Source organism: Lampetra fluviatilis, chromosome 3, assembly GCF_964198595.1.
Source record: "Lampetra fluviatilis chromosome 3, kcLamFluv1.1, whole genome shotgun sequence".
Classification (NCBI taxonomy): domain Eukaryota; kingdom Metazoa; phylum Chordata; class Hyperoartia; order Petromyzontiformes; family Petromyzontidae; genus Lampetra; species Lampetra fluviatilis.
Genome location: NC_136277.1, coordinates 29,455,593 through 29,475,384, shown reverse-complemented (window position 1 = coordinate 29,475,384; position 19,792 = coordinate 29,455,593). Strand labels below are relative to the sequence as shown.

The 19,792-nt window shown below is 48.1% G+C and overlaps 1 protein-coding gene across 4 annotated transcripts in view; it reads left to right on the top strand.

Moving 5' to 3' along the window:
- UACA (uveal autoantigen with coiled-coil domains and ankyrin repeats) overlaps positions 1-19,554 on the top strand; it is a 75,707-nt gene extending 56,153 nt beyond the window's left edge. For 3 of the 4 annotated variants that reach the window (XM_078854811.1, XM_078854812.1, XM_078854810.1), the window contains 14 exons: positions 748-854; positions 2,602-2,807; positions 3,510-3,538; positions 4,001-4,078; positions 5,081-5,200; positions 6,219-6,347; positions 7,024-7,068; positions 8,858-8,956; positions 10,378-10,435; positions 11,277-11,392; positions 12,279-16,022; positions 16,278-16,454; positions 17,018-17,083; positions 18,045-19,554. In XM_078854811.1, the coding sequence (XP_078710937.1) occupies positions 748-854; positions 2,602-2,807; positions 3,510-3,538; positions 4,001-4,078; positions 5,081-5,200; positions 6,219-6,347; positions 7,024-7,068; positions 8,858-8,956; positions 10,378-10,435; positions 11,277-11,392; positions 12,279-16,022; positions 16,278-16,454; positions 17,018-17,083; positions 18,045-18,122 (5,052 nt within the window). In that variant the 3' untranslated portion in view covers positions 18,123-19,554. The remainder of the gene's footprint in view (positions 1-747; positions 855-2,601; positions 2,808-3,509; positions 3,539-4,000; positions 4,079-5,080; positions 5,201-6,218; positions 6,348-7,023; positions 7,069-8,857; positions 8,957-10,377; positions 10,436-11,276; positions 11,393-12,278; positions 16,023-16,277; positions 16,455-17,017; positions 17,084-18,044) is intronic. The other variant, XM_078854813.1, reaches the window with a different exon arrangement.
- Positions 19,555-19,792: the final 238 nt, after the last annotated feature.

Sequence of the window (19,792 nt, the reverse complement as noted above, 5' to 3'; positions counted from 1 at the left end):
CTCTATGGTATCATCTATTCTGTACGTCTAATTTGTTACCATCTGAACACTGTGTAAGTATGTATGTTCAACTTATTTTTCACCGTACGCAGCCAACTGTGTTAATCGGAGGTGCGGGGGAAGGACAACAAACTATACACAAATATCAGTTGAAAAGAAATGAATTTTCATTCCAGATTGTACAGTATAGATGACACAATGGGTGGTGTCATCTGCCTCGTTTGTACCCCCCCCCTCCTTTGTTCTGTCTTACTCGTTTTCTTTCTTTCTCCTTTGTTCTGTCTTTCTCGCTTGTTTCTGTCCCATTTGTTCAATCTCACACGTGTATAATCTGTGGATGAAGAGCATCGTATAAAGTAGCTGGTTCTTGCGCGTGCCCGACTAACTTTTGAACTTAACAACCGATTTCGATCGACAAATCTACGCATTGTCACACTGCTTGGCGGGGCACCTTAAGGAAACCTCGGGCGTTTATATATTTTTTAATTCAGGCAGTTATCCAGTAAAAGATCTAATTAATAGATACACCTTATTGCTTCCACAGTACATTCGTGACATTTAATTTGTTGTGAGAAAATTGACTGCATATTTTTTTAACCGCACCTCCGATTTAGCACGGTTGCCTATGTACGGTGAGAAAGAAGTTCAACATACAATATATACATTCCGTTGAAAGGCCTCACTGGTGGTTTACCCTCTCTGCGCCCCCCCCCAACTCTACCCTACCCTCTCGACCCCCCTGCAAAGGATGGCTGTACTCCGCTGGCGCTGGCCGCCCGCATGTGCCATCCCGAAGTGTGCAGCCACCTCATAGAGTGCGGCGCCGAGGTCAACGGACGCGACAACCACAACAAGTGCGTGGGCGGGCGGGCCTGCCTGACCTTCTTTGCCCGAAGCTTAAGGGATCTTTGTGAGAGTGACATATGAACAGATTGATTAAAAAAAGTCCCCCTCTATCATCGTAATTAATGCTGTCCTGTCGTCATCATCATGCTTTTTGTATTTTCTTTTGGTGTTTGGTTTGTCCTTCCCCCGCATCTCCGATTAGCACGGTTGGCTATGTACGGTGCGAAAAAAGTTCAATGTACATAATCAGCAGCCATGTCCTTTGCACTGCTGGATGAAGGCCGCCTCTTCACGACGCCACCATCTTTCGTGTTCCCGCGACGATGTTGCAATACATCTTGCTCCCGCGCATGATTGATTTCTCATTGTGCCATCTCTGCGGTGGTCATACTGCTAGGGGCATGCTGCCTGATTTGCCAGCCAATCTGTCTCGAGTCTCGTCCACCGACTACCAAGCCGCCATTCACCTTCTTGCGAACGGTCTATATGGTGACGGAACGACATTTAGCAAGCTAACGTTTTGACTTTTAACGGCTCTTCATCGGAGCAGCAGAGAGAATGCTTAGAATAAGTCGGCGCTTGAAATGTTGGCCTGTGTAATTGTTATGTTGGAAGGCAGGGATAATTATCACGGTGATTAGGTTTTATATTTTCAGTGTGATCTCACAATGTTATTATTATTGAGATCCCTGCTGCTCTACCAAATGAGCTTTATCCTCGCTGTCATAATTGGACATTTGGCTTCAATTTTGCTGTCCAAAATTCAAAACGAATTTCCTGTGCTGTAACGGATTGCCTGTGTCTTTGTGCGTGACTAATTAGCACATTTTTTCTGGAGAGTGACAATGGTGGTATTTCGTAATGTGGGACGAACTTTGACACATCGGTCTGACAGGCAGAATTGGCAGCTTATTGAAGTCAATGTAATGCTGAATTTGCACTATTGAATAACCTATGCCTGTTTGTGTGCTTGTGCGATGATCTTGTATTTACGAACACGTGTGTGTGTGTGTGCGTACGTTTGCATATGTGGGGAGCAATGTTGTAGGGGTGAACGCACGATGCTATGATCCCAGCAATCTGAGTTAATTTCTGAGTCCTGGATCGCATCAACGGCAACTGGAATCTGAACCAGTACTGTTAGAATCTTAGCTGCACTTATTGTGTGCTCGGAAGGAATATTTTCGACCAGGCAACATACTGTGTTTATAATGTTAGTGCGCTTGGTCACTTCTGCGATTTACTCAATTGGCACGCACATTATATTTCGCGTTAATGGGTAATGCTGAGTTGTGTGCATCAATATTATTCTAAATTCATAGTCGCCGCTCGGTAGGGATAAAATGTTCCCTGCCCCTGTGTCTATAAACTTAAGCCGTGGTGGCAAGATGTTAACTACCTCGCCTGGTATACAAGAGTTTGTTGGTTCAATCCTGAACCTAAAACCTGTATATTTGGAGTTTTAATATTTTCCCCTTGTTTGCGTGTAATTTTTCTCTGGTGTTTCCCTCCACCTGTAGAAACATGCGTTTAGAGTATTTGACTGCTATAAATGTTCACATGATAAGCTACTTCGTTGAGCTATCATTTGTGGTTAAATTGTTTTTGAAAAGAGCTATATAGCTCAGTGGGCCTTACCTGGTAAAAAAAATTGTAAGTTAGTTAATCAGTCATTATCATTATCATTACACTGAGAGGGACGAGGTGGGGGGGGGGGAAATCTTCATTTACATGGCTTCTGCCACGTGCGCCCAGGACCCCGCTGATGGTGGCGTGCGAGCACGCGAGCTGCGACGCCGCCGAGGTGCTGCTGCGGAAGGGCGCGGACACGCGCGCCACCGACTCGCGGGGCCACGACGCGCTCCACCATGCCAAGCTGTCGGGGCACCCGGACATGCTGGCGCTGCTGCAGGGCGCCGCCGGCTTCCCCGCTGTCCCCGCCGCCGCACACGACCACCCCGGTGCGTCCTCACAAAAGCAGGGTTCCCGATTCGGCCGGCAAAAATGTTTCTCGTTCAGACCCCTTCCAACGACCGACCGACACCGCACGACAAATTAAAAGTGTCGTGCGCACGCAAGCGTGCCAATTATTGTTGTTGTTTCGGTTCACTGATAAGTAAAAACATTTTTTTCACAAACTAAATAAATGTAGCAGGTACATGTTACGTTTCGTTAGAAACTATGTCGTCAAGTATCATCAGGAGAGAAAGTCAGAATAACAATCCAGGAAGTCTGCTTGAGTTTTAGTGTTCTTTTCTTCACATGTAGCATTCGTTTTTTTGCTAAATGCAAAAATACTCAAGGAAAGAATTGGCCAACTATCCCAAACAGGGCTCCTCAGAATGAGTTCTTACAAACAGTGAGGCTCTCCTGATAAATTGTGAGATTATTATTTTGAATAATGCATAGCTACCCCTCAAGATGGTGCCAGTTTTGGGGAGAATAACAACCACTGGAATAAAATAAGAACCTAATGTTGAGCCAAGAGGGCCCTCTGGTGGTGAATGATGAAAATCAAACTCGACTGCAGCTGAATTATGCTGAAGTTCTGGCAATGTACTGCACTGCCAAGACGTCAACACCATTGGGATCGGTATTCAGAGTGCCCATGCAGCTGCCTTGTAGAGTTGGTGGTCATTTAATACTGATTTCTTTTTTAACAGGGGAGAAGTACAACGTTAAAGCTGTGCAGGTGAGAAAACGCTTGTGACTTCACCATTCCTGCTCATAAACCTTAATTATTGATGTAAAGGCAATGTAATATTGAAACATATTCTAGCACAGATAAAAAAAAAAATTGTAATGGTTATAATAGCATCATATATAATAGAACGCCTGCTTCTGCTAGCTTTTAGAGGCTGTTCTGTATAGCTCTCCCGATGCGTTTTCCGGTCGAACCACATGTTGTTGGGCACGATGTCTGACGTTCCACTCCACGCACTCTAGTTCATACAGCGCGCGGTGCAACCTGAAATCACGGTCGGAGGGCAATAGTGAGTCGTTCCCCTCTCATCCGGCTTCATCTCAAATTCTCAAGTCCCATGACCGTCGCCCACCCCCGCCTCATCGCGAACAACAGCAGCGCGACATCATCACCAGTAGAGCCGAGCGGTCTGTGCCGGGCTGTGGTGTTTAACCCTCCGCTGCCGTGCAGGCCACAGGGAAGGACCGGAATGACCCTGGCAAGAAGCGGAAAGCCCCTGCTCCTCCACCGTCCCTCAGTTCAGCCCAGGTTAATGCATGAGAGGGTGGACCGCACTCGAGTTTTACATTCGCCGAATGAATGCATTATAAGGTTGCAATCATCACACACAAAATGCTTCCCACAAATGAACCACAATAGCTTGCTGATTTCGTCAAGGAGCATACACCATCATCACACGAATTCCGGTCATTCTCGCAGCAGTGGCTTTTGGCTGGGCATTGAACAAAATCGGTCATTGCATCACACGCTTTCAGAGGCGCTTCTGCGGCCGTCTGGAACACTCTTCCAAAATCAGGAAGCCGCTGGAGCTATGCGCTTTTAAATCTAGATTGAAAACGAATTGCTTTAGAAATGCTTTTTTAAGTTTAGAATTGTGTCCTTCCCCCGCACCTCCGATTAGCGCGGTTGGCTTTGTACGGAGCGAAAGAAGTTAAACTTACATCTATACACACATGTGACAGAAATAAGTGCACACACTGTAATAATCTTATATTAGTAATGATAATATTGGACATCCACACAGACCGTGAATTGAAGGCATGAAGGAGGACTTAAAAGAGAAAAACAGAGGCCTACAGGAAGCAATCACAATGACTAGAGAAAGGAAGAGGTGGGAGAAATTTGACCAGCCTCCTCGTCAGCCAAAGTCTAACAACTGACGAGAAGAGAGAGAACGACGGAGAATAATAGTTTACAGCTGTTGGTCAATCCACTGATGAATGAAGGCCACCCCACATCACACCCGTCATTAATCATACTTCACCATGCTGGTCAGTGCGGATTGGTGACGAGGCCTGGGGGTGGGGACGGGTTCAGATGTCACTGCTCATTGACGTTTGCCTGTCGCCGGAAATCAAACTCAGACCGTAGGGTTCGTGGCGCAGGGTGTTGACCACCTCTGCACCCCCAACACAATGTAAATAGTGAAGCGGAAGAAGTGTTTGAAAAACCTCTTAAAGCCGGATGTGGGCACTCTATGTTAAGAGCTTGTGGGCTGAATTGGTTTGCGTGTGTTTGTGTTGTTTTCAGAGTATCGGCAGCAGTTTGTCGTCACCCGGCAGCGAAAACGTCAGCTTTAGCTCCCCGATGTCGGGGAACACGTCCGGGGCTTTCTACACCCCGCTGGCTGCCGAACGACAGTCCCTTCAGGTAACAGATTCATCATGTATGGCTGCGTAGGTTTTTCACAGTTCTGTAAAGCTCTCCAATGTGTTGTTGGGTTGTACTGCACGTTGTTTGGCACGATCTTCTTGGTTCTTTCGGTAAAGTCAACCAGTATATATAGAAGGACTGTTTTCTTGGAATTTCTCTTACTTGATGCAGCTATCGTGCTGTGACGGTTCCACCTGAAGACGGAAGCTTGTGTTGCCTCCGAAACGTCGTGAGAATTATTTTATTATGTTAAAATTGTATTATTTTATTATTTCCCTTCTACGTGACTTTACCGAAAGAACCAAGAAGATGAATCCCTGCAGTCACGAAAGCTTTGAATCGAAGTTTGGCACAATGTCTGACGTTTCGCTGCACATGCTGGGAACTTCGGTTCACCAATTTTCATTCGTTTGTGTACTTAGACTAGTATTATTCACACACACACACTGTGTGTACTGAATATTCAGTTTTGGACACAGCCTGGAAGCGTGTCGGAAAGATGTTGTGGATCATCATGGGAGAGAGGGAAGTGGTGGACAATTGGATTATGCGCTGTGTGAGAGAGGAGGTTATTAATTAATGTGTTCATTCGTGTAATTGATATAAAGCCAGGTGAGAGCCCATTGAGCCCTCACCATCCCTTGTCAAAAGGTGACTGTGGTAAAACACACAGAAATTGTGATAAAAGGTCAATAGCAATCCTGTAAAAACCGTAAAAGACATACAAAGGGGTCATCACAAAATATAAAAATGTAATTATCATCAGGCCCCCCTCCCCCAACTCTGTCTCTCTGGCCTCTCTCTACATGTGCTATACAGCATGTCCATAAACCATGTCGTCATATGTAACGTTACGTGATAACCTTGCAAATTGCACCTCCGATTAGCATGGTTTGCTACGTACGGTGCGAAAGAAGTTCAACATACATAGTTCAAAGTGCTTGGGAAAACGGTCTGACGATCGGCTGCTACGATGCGGTCTGTCTCTGTCGTGGCTTTGGCTGGCGTGCATCAGGCCCTGCACGACGACAACAGCCTTCTGCAGGCGGAACTGGCTCAGCTCCGCAAGGAGCACCGCACACTGCTGGACAAGACGCACGGGCTCGAGACGCAGCTCACCAACCGCAGCTTGGAGATCCGCGAGGTGGGCGCTCCGCGTGCATGCAACCTCGGGCCAGAGGTCGCAACCGGGTACCCGATACCCGTACCCTACCCGATACCCGGCTACCCGTACCCGGCCGGGTACGGGTAGCCGTTTGCGACCCTGGTGCGGCCGGGTACGGGTAAGGAATTAAAACCCGTTTGCGACCTCTGCCTCAGGCCCATTTGGACGCCATGGTGGCGAGATGTTAACTATCTCGCCTGGCATACACGAGGTCGTGGGTTCGATCCCGACCCTGGCGCCTGTGTATTTGGAGTTTGCATGTTCTGGCGGGGATGGTTGTGTGGATTTTTATCCGGGTCCTGCGGTTTTTCCTTCCACATTTGGCTGCTATAAATCCCAGTTGATAAGCCACTTGAGCTATCATTTGTGGCCAGGTCACTTGTGAAAAAAATCTATATAGCTAAGTGGGCCTTACCTGGTAAAATAAAACGTTTACTTTCGTGGACTCATTACGTAAAATGTGAACGAATTATAATTAATGAATTCTCACGCACACGATCCAATGCGTTGCATGTGTTGTGAACGAAACAGTTGACGTTAATCAATGACTCGATACAATACGTGTGCGCCTAGTGACGAAGTTGCCATGAAAATCATCTGTAGAGTGGCGCAAACGGCTTAAGGCGCGCTTGTTTTCCTGTTCACATTTACACAGAGGCAAGCAGCGGATAAACAGAGGAAGGCTGAGCTCAACAACGAAGTAAGGAAACGCGTGGATCCACTAACACACGATGATTTAAAATAATATAGACCCACCCCTTAATTGAATGGTGCGATACAAACAATCATACACTATGGGAACCTCATTTGCCAGTAAAAATATGATAATTGGTTTTTTACCCTTCTATCTGGCAACAAAACTGACACCTTTTTACAAGGAGTCATGTTTGCATAGACCGCAATACCTGCAGTCATAATACAAACAAAAGACATAACTCTGATAATGTGCACTGTCCTTGAAGTTGATTGGTCCACACCCGAGACAGCTTTCCTTAGAGCCTAGTCTCACATGGGTTGGACCAGATGACGCCAAAAGGCGCACAACTCAAAGACAATGCACCATCAGAGTATGAGAGCTCGGGGCAAGCATCTACACTATGGGAACCTCATTTGCCAGTAAAAATATGATAATTGGTTTTTTACCCTTCTATCTGGCAACAAAACTGACACCTTTTTACAAGGAGTCATGTTTGCATAGACCGCAATACCTGCAGTCATAATACAAACAAAAGACATAACTCTGATAATGTGCACTGTCCTTGAAGTTGATTGGTCCACACCCGAGACAGCTTTCCTTAGAGCCTAGTCTCACATGGGTTGGACCAGATGACGCCAAAAGGCGCACAACTCAAAGACAATGCACCATCAGAGTATGAGAGCTCGGGGCAAGCATCTACACTATGGGAACCTCATTTGCCAGTAAAAATATGATAATTGGTTTTTACCCTTCTCAATCAACTTCAAGGACAGTGCACATTATCAGAGTTATGTCTTTTGTTTGTATTATGACTGCAGGTATTGCGGTCTATGCAAACATGACTCCTTGTAAAAAGGTGTCAGTTTTGTTGCCAGATAGAAGGGTAAAAAACCAATTATCATATTTTTACTGGCAAATGAGGTTCCCATAGTGTAGATGCTTGCCCCGAGCTCTCATACTCTGATGGTGCATTGTCTTTGAGTTGTGCGCCTTTTGGCGTCATCTGGTCCAACCCATGTGAGACTAGGCTCTAAGGAAAGCTGTCTCGGGTGTGGACCAATCAACTTCAAGGACAGTGCACATTATCAGAGTTATGTCTTTTGTTTGTATTATGACTGCAGGTATTGCGGTCTATGCAAACATGGCTCCTTGTAAAAAGGTGTCAGTTTTGTTGCCAGATAGAAGGTTAAAAAACCAATTAACAAACAATCATCTTCACGAACCTGCTTCCGCTCCTCCCTTATAATGCATCTCTTCTCCCCTAGCCCATTCCTACTGCTACTCTCTGCCCCAGCCCCCCAGCTACGACCAAGCTTACCCCAACCCCCTATCACTACCCCAACCCCTATCACTACCCCAACCCCTATCACTATCCACGAACCCCTATCACTACCCCATCCCCTATCACTACCGCAACCCCTATCACTGCCCCAACCCCTATCACTACCCCAACCCCCTATCACTACCCCAACCCCCTATCACTACCCCAACCCCTATCACTACCCCAACCCCTATCACTACCCCAACCCCTATCACTACCCTAACCTCTTAACCTCTTCTTAACTACTCCCACCTGTTTTCAAAACTGGCACCATAACTACACCGCCACTTTTAATTACAACCCCACTCTTTATTTCAACCACCATCATCTTATGTACAATGTTATAGTTGCTGTATAGCGCCTTGGAATAAGGTGCTACATATATAAATCTAGATAAGGTAAGATTAAACGTGGCATTTCCAGCAGACGTTTGCGGGAAGAAAAGAGCACGTGGGTTTTTCTCTGTTTCAGGTCGCTCAGTTGAAGAGCAAGCTGGGGGAAAAAGAAGAGGCCATGTGGGTGATTGTTGAAGAAATCAAAAAGCTCAAGAAGGCTGTTGACACGTCAGCGGTGAGACTTTGACGACTGGTATCCAATACTAACCTTTGGAGCAACGTCATCATCATCATCATCATCGATAACACCTTAATATATAGAGGACCACAGAGCTTGGGGGTGGAAGTTAGCACCGGCTCACCTCCTGGCTGTGTTTTCCACTTGTCTGTGGTTCATCCTCGTGGTCCTGAGTCATTCTCTGTCTTGGAGAGTGAGCGAGTACTGTGCGGCAGCACGTTACAATGTGAAATCATTATAATTATTATTATTATCTGTGATCAATCTACAAAAATCGTCATGACATTTAAATTAATTCCGCAATAATACACAGCCATTTAGCTCCACCACTTAGGTCTTTACGTATACGGTCATTCAGAGTAACAATCCATTCTAGATTTGAAGCTTTCGTGACTGCTTGATACAGCTTGATACAGCTGTCGTGGCTGTGACGGTTCCACCTGAAGACGGAAGCTTGTGTTGCCTCCGAAACGTCGTGATTTTTATTTTATTTTACTTTTATTAATTTTAATGTTTTACCTACGTGACTTTACCGAAAAAACCTAAGAATAGTAACAATCCAGTTAGATTATGAGATAAAGTCACGTAGTTAGAAAAATTATAATAAATAAAGTGAATAAAAATAATAAACTTAAAATAATAAAACAAAAAAAACACTAATGTAGACTGTAGCCTGGTTCTTAATCGGAGTGAGTGTACTGGCAATCTATAATGTGGACTGTAGCCTGGTTATTAACCTCGGTGAGCATACTGGCAGTCTATAATGTAGACTGTAGCCTGGTTATTAATCTTGGTGAGTGTACTGGTAGTCTATAATGCAGACTGTAGCATGGTTATTAAGCTGGGTGAATGTACTGGCAGTCTATAATGTAGACTGTAGCCTGGTTATTAAACTGGGTGAGTGTACTGGCAGTCTATAATGTAGACTGTAGCCTGGTTATTAAACTGGGTGAGTGTACTGGCAGTCTATAATGTAGACTGTAGCCTGGTTATTAAGCTGGGTGAGTGTACTGGCAATCTAAAATGCAGACTGTAGCCTGGTTATTAACCTTGGTGAATGTACTGGCAGTCTATAATGTAGACTGTAGCCTGGTTTTAAGCTGGTGAGCGTATTGGCAGTCTATAATGCAGACTGTAGCCTGGTTCTTAACCCGAGTGAGCGTACTGGCAGTCCATAATGCAGACTGTTGCCTGGTTCTTAACCTTGGTGATTGTATTGGCAGTCTATAATGCAGACTGTAGCCTGGTTCTTAACCCGAGTGAGCGCACTGGCAGTCTACAATGTAGACTTATTTTGGTTCTTTCAGTAATAATTGATGCTCGAGAGGATTAATATTATTTTAAGTAAATAAAAATGTAACAGAAAAAAAACACTTATGAGCTGCGTTGTGATTTGGGTGCTGGCACCGTGTGATCAGGTCGACGCCAGCGGAGTGAAGAGAGATTGGGAGGATGAAGAGGACATCATGATCAGCGGTGAGCTCATGGCTACAACATTTACCCATGTCAACCAATTATACAGAGATGCTACGTCAGCAATGGTGCACAAGCATGGTTAAAAATACAACTCGGCACATTCGTCAATAATACTACCGCCTTAAAAGAAAAAACATATATATAAGGGTGACATTTCAAGCAATGGCCCTTTACCTATTATATACTTTTTTGCCTTTTAAGGCAAAAAAGTTTACTGCGTGCATTATTGGTGGTAAATATTAGATTTCAAAATCGATGGGTTTTTGCCATCGTGGTGCGGGTGTACAATCCTCAGTGGGCTATCATTGTTTTTAATCAGTCGCACATGTATATGAACAGAAACAAGAAAGTAGGAGGGATCACGATGACCAATTTGAACAGTAAGTGGGCGGGGGCAGGACAAGTTGTTGGTAGAGACTAATAACAGAGTTGCAGCCAAAGGAGGCAAAACTCCTGAGATGGTACCCACCATGGAAATGGAGCGATGAATTCAGCTCTTATGATGGATTGTCGTATTTCAGGGCAATGAAACATGGTCGATGGCTTGCCAGAGGTCTTCATCTAGCAGTGGACAGATAGTGGTTGCGTGGATTTTTCTCCATGTCCTCAGGTTTTTCCTTCCATATTTGGCTGCTTTAAATTTCCACGTGATAAGCCACTTCGTTGAGCTATCATTTGTGGCCAGGTTGCCACTGAAAAATAGCTATGTGGCGCTGGGCCTTACCTAGTAAAATAAATATAGTTTGCTTTAGTTTAATGGCTGATGATGAAGACGATGATTACGCAAAACCTTCGGATGAAACTAACTTCCGTGTTTATGAATTTGTATTTTTGGTAAAAGATTCGGGAAGGGAGATGGCGGGGCTGGAGGAGAAGGCGCGGAATCTGATCTCGGCGCTGCACGCCGAGGTCACCATGCTGAGCCTGCGAAACCGCGACCTCAACGTACGCCTACAGGTGAGCCACACGGAGCTCCAGGGGCACCGGCCATAGATGGAGGGCGCGAGGAAAGCCCCCTCATCCTCCTCACGCGAGAGGGATGAGCTCTTCACAGGGCTCTACGGTGGCGAGAGGGGCGCCACGGTGGCGAGATGTTAACTACCTCGCCTGGTATACAAGAGGTCGTGGGTTCGATCCCGACCCATGACACCTGCTGCTGTACATTTGGAGTTTGCATGTTCTCCCTAGAGTCGCGTGGATTTTTCTCTGGGTCCTCCAGTTTTAACCTCCACATTTAGAAACATGCGTTTGGTTTGCTATCATTTGTGGCGAGGTCAATACTGAAAAAGAGCTATATATCTCAGTAGACCTTACCTGGTCAAATAAAACGATTGTAGTTATAGTTGAGTTTGTCTATTCCAACTTTCACAGAGCAGTGCAACCCCCCTATGCTAGAGAACAGCCTAGAGCTACTTCTGAGATCCATCTCAGTCACCTAACCCATTGGGTATGTCCTCTTCCAAAAATAATAATGACCATCGCATGATGGTAAAACCCAATATCTTCAACTTTCAGAGATGGAATTGAGCCAATTTGAATGCAGAACTAAGTTTCATGCGACTTTATTTCTGTACAGTTATTGGCGCCCGGGCTGAGACGAGCAACTCACTAAACTTGAAAACGAGCTTCAATCACAGGCAGCTGCTTCGATTTGAACCAGGATCTCAGCATTGCAGGCTCTGCTCCCTGACCTCTTAGCCACCCGGCCTCCTCGCATATTTTAATTGATGTACACAGGTGTCACACAGTATATGTATATATTTTAAGAACCTGCTGCCGGAATGTTGACGATGGTCTGATGGTCTTCTCCCTCCCGCCGCCATTCCCTTTGTCGTCTGTGCAGAGGACTGAGGCGGACCTGGTTCACCTGAGCAAGGACTGCGTGCCCCTGCAGCAGCACCTGAGCTTGGCGTCGGAGCTGGAGCACTCGCGCCTCGAGCTCTCGGACCTGCGCGGCCAGATCGCCGACCCCGCGGGCCCCGCGTCGCCCGGTGCTGGCGCGGTGCCGCTAGCCGCGTACGAGGGCCTGAAGCGCGACTCCGAGCGCCAGATCCGCCAGCTGCAGGAGGACCTGGAAAAGGTGCTGCAGAGGACGCGGGACTCCGACAACAAGATGCGCCGCCTGCAGCAGCAGCTGCTGTCGCTGCCGCTGGGCGGCGGCGCGGCAGGGCCTGGACCCGGGAGCATCGGGGCGCTGTTTGCGGCCGACGCCGAGAAGGACGCGCAGCTGCAGCACGCGCAGAAGCGCACCGGCGAGCTCGAGCGGCAGCTCAAGGAGGTCGCGTCCAAGTATGAGGCGTCGGCGGCCAGCGTGAGCCGCCTGCAGTCCGAGGTGAAGGCGATGAACCGCGCCGTCAACCAGGAGCTGGTGGAGGAGCTGAAGCGCACGTACGGCGCCAAGGTGGCCGAGCTGGAGAAGCGCCTTGCGCTCGCTCAGGCGCTGCGGCAGGAGGCGGACAAGAAGGTTGACGATATGAAGAGGTCCCTCGAGCAACGGGTGCGGGAAATGGAAAATCAGATCGCCTCCTCCCGCTCTTCCCAGAAGGGTGCGGAAGGGCTCGTTGACAAGATTAAAGTGTCTTATGAGCAGCAGATAAGGGACTTGGAGAGCCAGCTGCTGGCGGCACGGGCGTCTTGCAGGACGACCGAGGAACGTGCCACAGAGCTCCAAAATCTGCTTGAGGACTCGCAGAGAGCCCTTCCCGAGTCGGTGCCTCTTCGGCAGTACGAGGAGCTGGAGACGTCGTTCAACCTGTCGCTGGAGGAGACGAGCGAGAGGCTCGCGGGGCTCACGGAGCAGTACAACGCGGCTCAGGACGAGATTGGCGGCCTCCGCCATGAGCTCGCCGGCCTGCGGAGCTGCAGCGTGAATCGGCAAGAGCACGAGGCCGCAAAAGCCGCGACGCGGGCGACGCTCGATGACCTCGATCGTCAGCTCGCCGAAATTTCTTCCAGGCATTCCGTGGCGGAGAAGGCAAGGAAAGCTCTAAGCGCGACCGTGGAGCAGCAGAGAATGGAGCTGTCCACGATGACGGACAAGTTTACCGAGTCCGAGAAGGTAAAGACAGTACTCAAAGTGGAACTCGACGCGAAGAGGAAGGAGGCGGCCGACTTGTCGAATAAGCTTTCCGAGGCCAAGAACAGCAAGTCGAGCCTGGCCTCTGAGCTCGAGGCAAAGAATAAGGCGGTGGCTTCGATGGTAGCCAAACATTCAGACATGGAGACGGCACTGGTTGCTCATAGATCTCAGATTGAAAATCTGCAGAAGAAATTGGCCGAAGTGACAGAAAAGCGCTCCGTGTCGGAAACAAAACTCACCGAGATAAGCCTGAAGGCGCAGAATTTGGAGAGCAACAAGTCTGAAATGGTGCCGAAGAGCGTGTACGAGCAAGAGATGGCTCTGCTTCAGGAGGAAACCATGATGCTGAGCAGGCAGATTTCGGAAATGTCCAGGAGGGTCGTGGAACTGGAGGATGAAAAGAAGGAGGTGGATGCCAGATGGTCGCAAAAACTGTACGCGCTGCCGGAGCTGGAGGCGAAATATTCAGAATCGCAAGCGGAGGTCAGCAGGGTAAATGGAATGCTGCGAAGTGCTCAGGCTGAGCTCACGGGCTCGGTCCCCTTGCAGAAGCATGAAGAATTAACGGCGTCACTGCAGAGGGAGATTCATGATATTAACCAGCAGCTTGGCGAAACGGAGCACAAGTACATGGAGGCCGACAAGGTGAGGGCAGCATTGCAGAAACACGTCAAGGAGATGAGCAATACCGTGGAAGAGCTGAGGTCTAAGAACAATCAATTTCAGAATGAACTCAGTAGGTTACGAACAGAGCACACTTCACTGCAGACCACTATTGGCGACCTCAGGAGTAAACAAGAACAATTTGAAGAATATAACAAGGAAATGGATGAGCTCAAGGCTATTTTAGCCCAGAAAGAATCTGAACGTTTGGCATGGAAGAATAAAAACGAGGTGACCCAAAACGAGCTGGCGCGACTGCAGCAGGAGTCCACCGGTGCGGTGGCCGCCACCAAAGACCTTGAGCGTCGCTTGGAAAACGCCCTGCGGAACCTCGCCGAGACGGAGCGGGCCAGGACGTCCCTGCAGGGCTCGTTGGAAGGCGCCGACGCGCAACTGGCAGAGGCGAAGAGAAATCTGTCGTCGGCGCAGAGCCACGTGGAACAGCTGAAGCAGGAACTGGCCAACAGGGACGCGATCCTGCAGCAGAGCACCTCTCCCCAGCGGCACTTGGAGCTGCAGGCCCTGTCCAAGTTGAGCGTGGCTCAGCTGCAGGGTCGCGTCGCAGAGATGATGCAGGCGCAGGAGCATTCCGACAAGGCGCTGGCGGAGGCGCTCGGGGAGAAGAACCGAGCGCTGAACGAGCACGGCCAGTTGGAGAGGGCCGGCAAAGAGCTGCAGAACCAGCTCGCCAAACTCACGGAGGAGGTGAAGGTTTCGGAAAGTCGACTGAAAGAGATGCAGAGGCAGGTTGCCGAGCTGCAGAACGAAAATTCTGCCCTGGAGGTGTCTGTCGGAGAAGTGAATGAAAAGCTGAGGGAGAGGGAGCGGAGTATGGAAATCATGGAGGATTCGCTGCAGCACAGCATCCAAGCGACGCACGTGCACCAGGAGGCCGAGGCCAAGCTGCAATCTGAGCTCATGCAGCAGATGGCTCCGATGGCGGAGCAAGAAAAGATGGTGCTATCGCTGCAAGAAGTGATCAAAGGTCTCGGGAATGATGCAGTTAAACTCAATGCACAGTGCAAAGCGGCGGAAGAAAAATCCAAAATCCTGGAGGCGACTGTGGCCAACCAGAAGAAGGAGATGGATATGTTGATTGAGAAATGCGGGTCAGAGTATGTGCCTGTTGAAAAGTACGTGGAGCTGGAAAGCGCGTTCAACGAGAGGGTGTCGGAGATGATGGGGAAGCACGGCGAGGTGATGGAGACCGCGCAGAGGCTGCAGAAGGAGGTGGCGGGTTGGGTGCAGAAGCACGCGGCGCTGACGGAGCAGCATGTTGGGACCAAGGAGCAGCTGGAGAAGGTGACGCGAAAGTTGGAGCGGGGATCGACGAATGTGGAGAAAGGCATTGTGGAGAAGGATAATGAAATTCAGAGGTTGAGGGGTGAAGTTGAAAAGTTGAAAGCCACGATGGAGAAAGAAACTGTGTCCGTTGAGGCGTTTAAAGAATTGAGATTTCAAAAAGAGGCTGAGGTCATGGCGTTGTGTGAGCAATTGGAGGCCTTAAACAAGAAGCACAAAGAGATTCAGTCTCTGGAGAAAATGGAGCAACGGATGGCGTCCGACGAGAGGCATTTGGAACTGGAAGCCGAGGTTCTTTCGCTGACGCAGCAGCTGGAGGAACTGCGAAATAAGTATGAGGAATCACAACTCGAGTTTTCAAGATATCGATCGGAGGCTGACGGAGCACAAGACGAGAGGGAAGTGGCAGACTCCAAGGCAGGGGACCTGCAAAAACACCTCTCGAACCTTAAGCAGAAGCTGGACGAGGCCAGCAGGGTAATCAAAGAGCTGCAACAACGTTTGGATAAATCAGCTGCGCTGATGAAACAAAAGGATTTGAAGGTAATATTAAGGGGTGGAACCCCCCCCCCCCCCCCGTAATGATGTTTTTCTTGTTGCCATTGATGTCCAGGCTTAGGCGCGTCGACTTGCTGTGCTTTTTGGAAACTAATCTTGAATGACTGCCCGAATTCCAAACTAAACACCATCCCCAGCACTGGCTCAAGTGCTCTTGACAGACACATAATGAGCCCCCCCCCCCCGGTCCCCACCAACCTCTATAAATGAATCCTGGCGACCGTTGTTTTGTGCGCACAGCTCACGGAGCTGCAGGAGGAGGTGGGGACCCTGCGGCAGGCTCTCAACAGCCTGTCGCAACTGCCGTACGCCACGAGTGGTGGCGGCGGCGGCGGCGGCGTCGGCGGCAACAAGCGAGCGAGCCAGCAGCTTGACGTCCTGCAGAGCCAGGTCAAGCGCCTGCAGCAGCAGCTCACCGTGAGTTTCTTCGCTTCTTTCTCTTCACCCGCCCCCCTCCTTGGCCAACACGCCCCCCCACCCACCCACCCGCCTCCCGCCATCATAATGAACGCTAAAAAGAGATCCGACTCTGATTTTTTTTTTTAGGGGAGCGTTTGGGACGTCCCTTGATGTTATGTTGAATCGACTTGAAAGTGTTGCTTTGAGAGAAATAGGAGGAGAATATTCAAACGTGTTTTTGTCATTTTTGACAGCATATGTGAAATTCACTGTTCCGTATTAAACCATAGCCGGTGCTTAGATTTATATGGGATCTGCGCCGAATCGCACGTATTTATTATTTACGCTACGTTTCACCTTGACTGTAAACAACAAAAAAATCCACACGACTGACTTCACAAAACAACGCACGCTTCTTTCAGTGATTTGTTGTTGGACCTGTTTATGATAGATATTTGTTATCGGTGTCACTGTTTGAAGGATTTTTTAAAATCACGGTTCGTGTTGTTATAGCAACTCTGATAGTACTTTATATGTTTTTTCTTGGGGTTCCCCCGCCCCCCGCCCCCCACCCCCCCCAGGAGGCTGACAAGCAGCACAAGGACGTGGTGTCCGTGTACCGTACCCACCTGCTCTGCGCCGTACAGGTCTGTACCTTGTCCCCCCCATTCCCCCCCTCTTTCATCCCCATCCCTAGACATTTCTCCCCCGCTCCCGTACCCTTTGGCCCTGTATGTTAGTTAACTTTCCCCTCATCCTTCCCTCCCTGTACGAACTTCCACGCGCTTGCTCACGGTCCCCACGTGGGTGGGGCGTTGAGCCCAATTCTCCCCCCCCCCCCTCCTGGAGTACCGAGACTGGGATTTTGTCCACAGAGTTTCTGTTCGACCCCCCCCCCCCCTCCTTGCGTCGCAGTCGGTGATTTGTACTCGGCTCCAATTGAGTTGGAATAAAAACAATTAAAAAAAACTTTTTCCACCCCCCCTCCCCCGCCCAATTATTGCTCAAGCAAGATTTTGATCGCAGACTTGTTAAAATGTTTCTGTTTGCGTGTTAAGCCGATTTTGGTTTCAATGCGCGATGGGACTCGGAGCAAGCTCTCAACATTTTCATAAGGGTTCTTGAGCCTGTGAGTAAAATTATATCTAGCGTGGAAGGCTATACACACAAGCTCTTATACAGGGGGAACGGTAACGCTGAAGGGTCCGCAAATTTGTGCCATCTCCTGGCCAATTCGCAGCGCAGAGGCTTTTGGTAATTTGACAATATTTGTGTGATCCCTCAACCCTTGCCACCACAATGTTAGATCACAAACGTGCATTACGCATGCCCATAAAGCCATGGATAATGCACACCGCAATATTGCATATATTTCGTAATTGGACGATTGGATAATATTGTAGATGGATTGATGGGATTAGCTCATGCGCATGAGCGAAGTGGAACATGGCATCCCTAGAGCGCGTCAGATGCCGACGGTATTGGGGGGCGCTCCATCGAGAAGTGGATAGATGATCACGAACGATGATGCCGATGATGATAATCCCCCAAAGCAATGATTATATTGTAATTAATGGTAGTCATTTAAACTGATCTCTGCGACCGCAGGGCCAAATGGACGAGGACATCCAGTCGACCCTCCTGCACATCCTCAAGATGCACAAGGCGAAGGAACCACTCCGTTGATTCCGCGTTAGTTCACGTCCCGCGCTGCCACCGCGCAGGACAACGCCATCACAGGATGGACGTGCACACTACTCTTTCGTTCCTGCTTAAACACATTGACGGGATACGTAGTATGTATGTTCACTGGGCTCTCGGTAAACCGCGCTCGCACGCGCACACACGCGTGCCCGTTAATTTATTTTTTAACCGTGGCTGCAGGGCGAACTCGATTTTGTGAAACTGTCGGATCGTCCCCTTGCTGCACTATCCCTACTCGTTAACGTATCTTCCCAGCCACCCTCCCTCGTGCTCCCCCTTCAACTCTGGCCCTTCTTGAATCTTTCACGTTTCTGTGAGGGCCTTAACTCCCCTCCCCCCCAGCCCTACCAAGAAGCGTGGTTAATCAAGAGTCTACTGCATACATACTTACGAGTGTTTGTGATATGCATTGGTCTAAAAAGATTCCATTATGTACAGCGTAAGCTAACATCAAATGTCTGTATTTTTGATTCATGTGTTTGTGTACGTGGACTAAGATTTGGTGATATTTCACCCCCCACTTTTGTTGATGCTCTCCCCTTCTGTTGGCTTCAGTAAGTGAAGTCCGCAGCGGCATTCGGCGCGATTAGCACGACATTTGAACGTATTCAGCTGATGCAGTCCCCTTACAATTATTAAAATAAACTGAGTTGTGGCCTTGCACTGGGGAACATTAATCGTCCAACCACTTTAGAGACAGCACCAACAAAACAACACGTAATTGCTGTTTGTTTATACTACGAGACGGGAGATATTTCTGTCCAGGCCTAAATTTTAAAATCATATTTTAAAAATGCTTCCTTGCTACAAAGTGCAGCCAACAACCCAACACCTTGCCAAATAGTAAGAGGACATTGCTGTAGATTCAGCATCATAAATTGCCTTGCGTGTTTCGTAACGGGGACACGAGACTCTCCGACGCATGCGCGTGTGTTCGTGTGTGTGTGTGTGTACGTGCGTACGTGTGCAACTCTATTTTTCAGATTTTTTGATACTGATGTATAAGTGCTACTTGGCTGGCCAAGTACTTGGCATACTTATCATGCTCGAACTTTTCATGAGCTAATGTGAATTTTCGTAAAAACGAACTTGGACAATGAAACTGCTTCTTATTCAAGGTACTAGTTATGTTGGCTAGAAACTTTATTTCATAGTATTTTTTTTCTCTTTTGCCTCCTGTTAGTGATTGCGGAAATGGATATTTTGCTGTGGTGCGGTATTGTTTCTTTAGAGAGTATAGTGATATTTTTTGATGTACCATTCTGTCAGCTTGGCTTTTTGTGCAGGCCATTTCAAGCTTAAAAAAACATGCCATTTGCTACAGGCTGACACTATTTATACTTGCTTGATGATGTTTTTTTGGGGTGCGTATTTGTAAAATTAGAAATGTTAAAATAAAATGATATGTTGCATATGGTTGGTGTCATAACGGGTTACTTCTGTGCCGTGTTATTTTTTTTTTATTCGACATTGTCACATTATACTGTGCTATGATGAGTTAATGAGTTAATGATGACGTCACCCTGCTGCTGCTCTATATAAGAACGGGAGACACAGCAGAGCCTCACCATTCTGGCGAATTGCCCGATGATGCTGGATGCAATTACCAGCGAAACGTCGTACTCAAATTGTAAATTGTTGTGGTTTTACGC